Source organism: Gracilinanus agilis, chromosome 3, assembly GCF_016433145.1.
Source record: "Gracilinanus agilis isolate LMUSP501 chromosome 3, AgileGrace, whole genome shotgun sequence".
NCBI classification, from domain to species: Eukaryota; Metazoa; Chordata; class Mammalia; order Didelphimorphia; family Didelphidae; genus Gracilinanus; species Gracilinanus agilis.
In genome coordinates, this window is record NC_058132.1 from 456,211,156 (window position 1) to 456,217,155 (window position 6,000).

A 6,000-nucleotide genomic window follows, 5' to 3' on the forward strand; every position below is an offset into this window, starting at 1 on the left:
AGGTCTCTGGTTTTCTAAACTATAAAATGGGGGTAATAATAACACCTATGTCCTGGGTTTGTTGTGAAGATCAAATGGTATAATATTTGTAAAGTATTTACAATGCCTGGCATATAGCAAGTGCTTATGCTCATTTCCTTCCTCCCTTCCCATATGCACATGGAATGATCCCCTTTTGAGCCATGCCTTTCAGAGAAGGGTATGGACGAGAGTGTCTCAAAGTCAGGAAGGGTCAAAAATACCCATAGTATTATTATTTTCCCTTTCTCAAAATCATATTCATGAACAACCCTGCCAAACAATCAAGTTTGGAATCACATAAAATTGAAATAAATTTTTCTCAATTCATAAAACATAAGATTCTATATCTAATCAGTTACAAAATCATGTTTTTCTTTCTCCACAACAACTCTTGGATGTATCACATTTTTTTTGTACTTATAAGTCATTACTCTCATTCAGAATTTCATTCTTTTTTACTTGGATTATTGGAAGAGTCTCTTAGTTTTTTTGCTTCAATTCCCTTTCCATTGTACTCTGTCCTTCCCCTCCCCACTGCCAATGAAATTTTCCTAAAGGATAAGTATGAATATGTGACTTCCCTACTCTATTACCTATAGAATCAAAACTAAACTCCTTTGTTGGGCATTTAAAATTGTTCCTAAAAGACTCTTTCCTTCCTTCCTTTCTAATCTTTTACATTTTACTCTATGATTAAATAAAACCAGCCTATTTTCAGTTCCTCTAACACAACACCCCATCTCCTGATTCCCTGTCCTTGTCTTGGCAGTCCCCAAGTCTGGAATTTTGAATATGCTTCCACTTTTTAGAATTCCAGGCTCCCTTTGAGACTAACCTCAAATGCTCTTTTTGCCAAATATTAAGCTCTTCAGTAGGAGACCTGTCCTAGACTCCCCAGGCACTTACTTCTGCCTTCCTTAATGTTATCTTCCATCTATCCTGGCTGTACTTTGTATTTACGTAAACGCCTTTCATTTATTTACATAAATATCAATATTCATAAATGTAAAACAGTCATAAATATTTATAACATTTATGTAAATGCATCTATTTATGTAAATAATGTCTTCTCCATTAGAATGTCATCTTTACAATTCCAGAGCAGGGACTATTTTTTCCTCTTCTTTGTATCTCTGATGCTTAGGACAGTAATGGGTACATGTATCATTGTTCAGTCCCATTTAACTCTTTGGGACCCCATGGGCGGTATTGTCCAATGGACTTTCTAAGCAAAGATACTGGAATGGTTTGTCATTTCCTTCTCCAGTACAGGTACATTTTTGTGGATTGTTTTTTTCAGACTTTTTGTAACCCCATTTGGGGTTTTCTAGGCAAAGATATTAGAGTCATTTGTTCTTTCCTTCTCTGGCTCATTTGACAGATGAGGAAACTGAGACCAACAAGGTTAAGTGACTTGCCCAGGGTCACAAAGTTAGTAAGTGTCTGAGGCCAGATTTGAACTCAGATTTTCCTGATGCCAGACTGACCTACCATTTTACCCACTTTGCCAAGTAGTACTAAGTATTTATAGGTTCAAGACACATAAGGGTCCTCGGACACAAATATCAATAACTCAAATATGATGACGGCGATAATAGAAATGCCAAAAGAACTCAGCAGGAACTGGAGAAGGTAGAAAATACAATTGATTGGAGGGAGGAGGAAATTTATAGAAAAGGTGATATTTTTCCCCCTCAGGCTTGCTCACCAAAATGGCCCATCTTAGATGGGTAAAGAAGCCCCCAAAGAATAAGATTTTTGACAGGTGAGGCATTCCAGGGAGAGGGACCAACATGAACAGAAGCACACAGATGGGCAAATGTGGACTGGATTATAAGAACAGTGAGTTAGCTAATTTCTCTTGTACAGGCATTGACTCTCATACAAAATTGTTCAGTAGTGAAGCTGCCAGAGGGCAAAATCTCTGTGACCACAAGTGAGACTTTCTCAAGGGACAGATGGAAAAATGGCCTCATTACCTATAAAAGTATACTCAGATACTCAACCAATACCCCAGGAAGAGGTATGAGGAGAGCAGAAACTGATCAAAGAGTCCTTTATCTGGCCAAAGGCTAATAATCCAGGGCTGTTAGTCCAGAGATCTGCAACTCTGGCTTTCTCTACAGTTTATAATCTTAGAGAAATGCCAGGAATCCCAGCTTTTCTCTGGAAAAGCCAGAATCATGGTGGAGGTAAAATCTTCCATGAAAAGAAAAATTATTTAAATGAGATTTGTTACTCAACATAATAATTACTTATTAGTTGGGAGAATTCTAATGCCAAATCCTTTTTTTTTAACCCTCATCTTCTGTCTTAGAACTAATAATAAGTATCAGTTCAAAGGCAGAAGAGTGGTAAGGGCTAGGAAATTGGAATTAAGTGAATTTGCTCAGGGTCACACAGATAGGAAGTGTCTGAAATGAGATTTGAATCTAGGTCCTCCTGCCTCCAGGTCTGGCACTCTATTCACTGAGCCACCTCGCTGCCCCTGCCAAATTCTTGAAAACAACTAGTGGTGAGCCTCAGTAAAAGATGATTCTTATTTAACATGGGCCACTAAAATTCTCCTAAGATAAAATTTTAACTTATTTATTTATCAGCAAATGATAATTCAAAGACTGGAGCACAGTCATAAACTCCAAAATATTGATATCTCTCATTTTTATTGATCTGTAACTGTTCAGAAATTTCTTTCACTTTCATATCCCCAACTCTTAGCATAGTGCTTGGCACATAGTAGGTGCTTAATAAATATTTATTTTCTGACTCAAATCAATTTTTAACTTCCTTATCTTGACATCCAAACATAATCACAGTTGAACAAATATATGATATGTTTTAGTTTTAGGGTTTTTTTAACCCTTACTTTCTGTCTTAAAATCAATATTGTGTATTGGTTCCAGGGCAGAAAAGCAGTTAGGATTAGGCAATAGGAATTAAGCCACTTGCTCAAGTTCACACATCTAGCAAGAGTCTGAGGCCTTATTTCAATTCTAGACTTCCCATCTGGTTCCCAATCCACTGAACGACCTAGCAGCAACTTGTAATATGGTTTTAAAAGAATCTCTCTGTCTCTGTCTCTGTCTCTGTCTCTCTCTGTCTCTGTCTCTATCTCTCTGTCTCTGTCTGTCTCTGTCTGTCTGTCTGTCTCTCTCTCTCTCCCTCTCTCTCTCTCTCTAAATATATATATGCACACACACACACACACACACACACACACACACACATATATATATAAAATCTGTCTGTCTGTCTCTCTCTCTTTCTCTCTCTCTCTCTGTCTCACTGTCTCTGTCTCTCTGTCTCTCCCTCCTCTTTCTCTCTGTCTCTCTGTCTGTATCTTTGTCTCTCTGATTCTGCCTGTCTCTCTCTGTCTCTCTTTCTCTGTCTTATATGGAGTATTCACAGCATCTTATATGCATTTATAAGTTACTAAACTTTTTAAGGTATCTCTACATTTCTAGACTTTGTGTTTCATCTGATAACCATCATGTCATGTCTTTTTTACAAACTTTTTACTTATTTTAAATTTAAAAAATAAATTGTTCTATATAAAAATTTAAAAAATACATCTATGGCTTTAAAAGACAAAATACATTGATATTATACAATACTATACATATATTTTATCCATTTCTGAGTTTCTAAGCTTTTTCTGTGTCATCTGCCGGCTTTCATGTGTCATCTGCAGCTTCCACAAAACTTCCCCAAAATTCCTGTTTAATTTCTTATGCCAACCTGTGATATATTGGAACCAGAATGGGGAAAGTCATATTATGGAAGGGATATCTGTATAATCTTTGTTGCATATTATTTTATGAATATTATGATCAAAAGCTTTAGTTCATATTTATGCTTGAAGCTGAGTTGCAAATTTGTGTTTTAAAAATGAAAATGTTATATATTTATATTAAAAATCGAGATCTATTTTTATGAAGAACATATAAGTCTCTTTATCTCCAGGAGCCACACCTATGAGAAACCCAGCTGTTAAAGCAGGAATTATGGGTGAGAGCCAAGAAACCACAATCTCCCTATTGACAGCTTTGTTTAATGACAGACAAAGTACAAAACAGGAGGAAATCAACCCTCCTGAGGGCTAGCTAGTCTTACAAACCCAAATGTACAAAGTAGCCATAAAAGTCTGTCACAACAAGAGGATGGTGTCTTCTCCCTTAGAATGTAACCTCTATTTCTCCAACCTCTCACTCCTATCAAAAAGAATATCATTTATAAAAAGATCATAACACAGTTAAGCTTGACAAAAAAAGACTCCAATTAAATCCTTATAACACTTACATAGTGTTTTAAGCTTTTGCAAAGTGCTTTACGCATATATTATTCCATTGGATCCTCAGGAAAACTTTGGGAGGTAGATATTATTATATCCATTTTACAAAAGGGAAAACTGAGACCGAGAAAGATTCAATGATTTGCTCAGGTCACATATCTAGTTAATGTCAAAGACAGAATCTGAGGTTTTTTAACTCTGTCTTATCCTTCTTTTTTTTTAAACTTTCCTTTCTGTCCTAGTAATAGCTCCAGGACAGAAAAGCAAGGGCTAGGTAAATAGGATTAAGTGACTTAATCAGGGTCACACAGCTAGTCCATGTCTGAGGCCACATTTGAACCCAATTCTGCCTGACTCCAGTCCTAGCTCTCTATCCACTGTGCTACCTAGCTGCCCCAAGTCTCATACTTCTTCACCATATGATGCCCAAACAAAGAAATCCAAACTCTTTGGACAATGCTGGACTTTTTTTTCCCCACCTCTCCCAGTTTTGACACCTGATAGGAGTTGACTAAGGATGACAATTCTTTAGAATCAGATAGAATGAAGAGATGGTCATTACATTCCTCCCAGAGCGTGCATCCAGGAGCCGCCTTACAGCTCTGCTGGCAACAAAGGAACTTGCCATCCGTGAAGAATCCACTGTGGTACTTTATGAGCAGTTGGGGGTTCCCCCTTATTTCTGGAAGGCAAATAGAATAATCAGACTTAAGAGAAACTCGGCCAGGAGTGGGGAACACATCCAGCAAGTGTCTTTATAGAATGTCACTAGAATAATATCATGTGGTTCCAGAAGATGCATGATGCAAAATGTATGTCCTTATGCCAGTATATCATTCTATGTAGTTAGATAGTAGCAATAATCATATAACATTCATAGAGTACTTACTCTGTGCCAGGCACCGTGATAAGTGCTTTACAAATATTATTTCATTTGATCCTTGTAACAACCCTGTAAGAAGGTGCTACTATATTATCCCCATTTCACAGATGAAGAAACTCAGGAAAATAGAGGTTAAGTGATCTGCCCAGGGTCATATGATAAGTATATATTAAAGGCAGGATTTGATCTTTGGTCTTTCCAATCCTGAAGACAGCTTTCTAGCTCTCGAGAGGGCCTTTTACCTTTTTCTATTGCTTTTTTCCAAATTCAACTTTTTTAAATGCCTGAAAATTCAGTTCCCTGTAGCAGTTGCATTCCTATTTATTTTGTGATTTGAAAATTATATCCGTCAATCAACAAGCCATTTATTAAGCCTCTGCTCAGTGTTTGTTTGACACTGTGGTAGGCCTTGGAGATGCAAAGACAAAACAAAGCAAGAATCTCTACACTCAGGGAGTTTACATTCTTTTGTTCGTTGTTCAGTTATTTTCAGTTGTATCTGACTCTTTGTACCCTCATTTGTAGTTTACTTGGCAAAGATCCTGGAGTGGTTTGACATTTCCTTCTCTAGTTCATTGCACAAGATGAGAAAACTGAGGCAAACAGGGTTAAGTGATTTACCCAGGGTCACACAGTTAGTAAGTGTCTCAATCAAGATTTGAACTCAGGTCTTGCTGACTCCAGGCTTAGTGCTCTGGCCATTGGACCATCTGTCAAGAAGGCAAAGAGAGAGAGAGAGAGAGAGAGAGAGAGAGAGAGAGAGAGAGAGAGAGAGAGAGAGAGAGAGAGAGAGAGAGGAAAAACC

The 6,000-nt window shown here is 37.4% G+C and overlaps 1 protein-coding gene across 1 annotated transcript in view; it reads right to left on the minus strand.

Annotated features, from left to right (window-relative positions):
• Nucleotides 1-6,000, minus strand: part of BMX (BMX non-receptor tyrosine kinase) — a 68,992-nt gene that overhangs the window by 48,987 nt on the left and 14,005 nt on the right. The window contains exon 4 of the mRNA XM_044666956.1: nt 4,875-4,994. Within this exon, the coding sequence (XP_044522891.1) occupies nt 4,875-4,994 (120 nt within the window). The remainder of the gene's footprint in view (nt 1-4,874; nt 4,995-6,000) is intronic.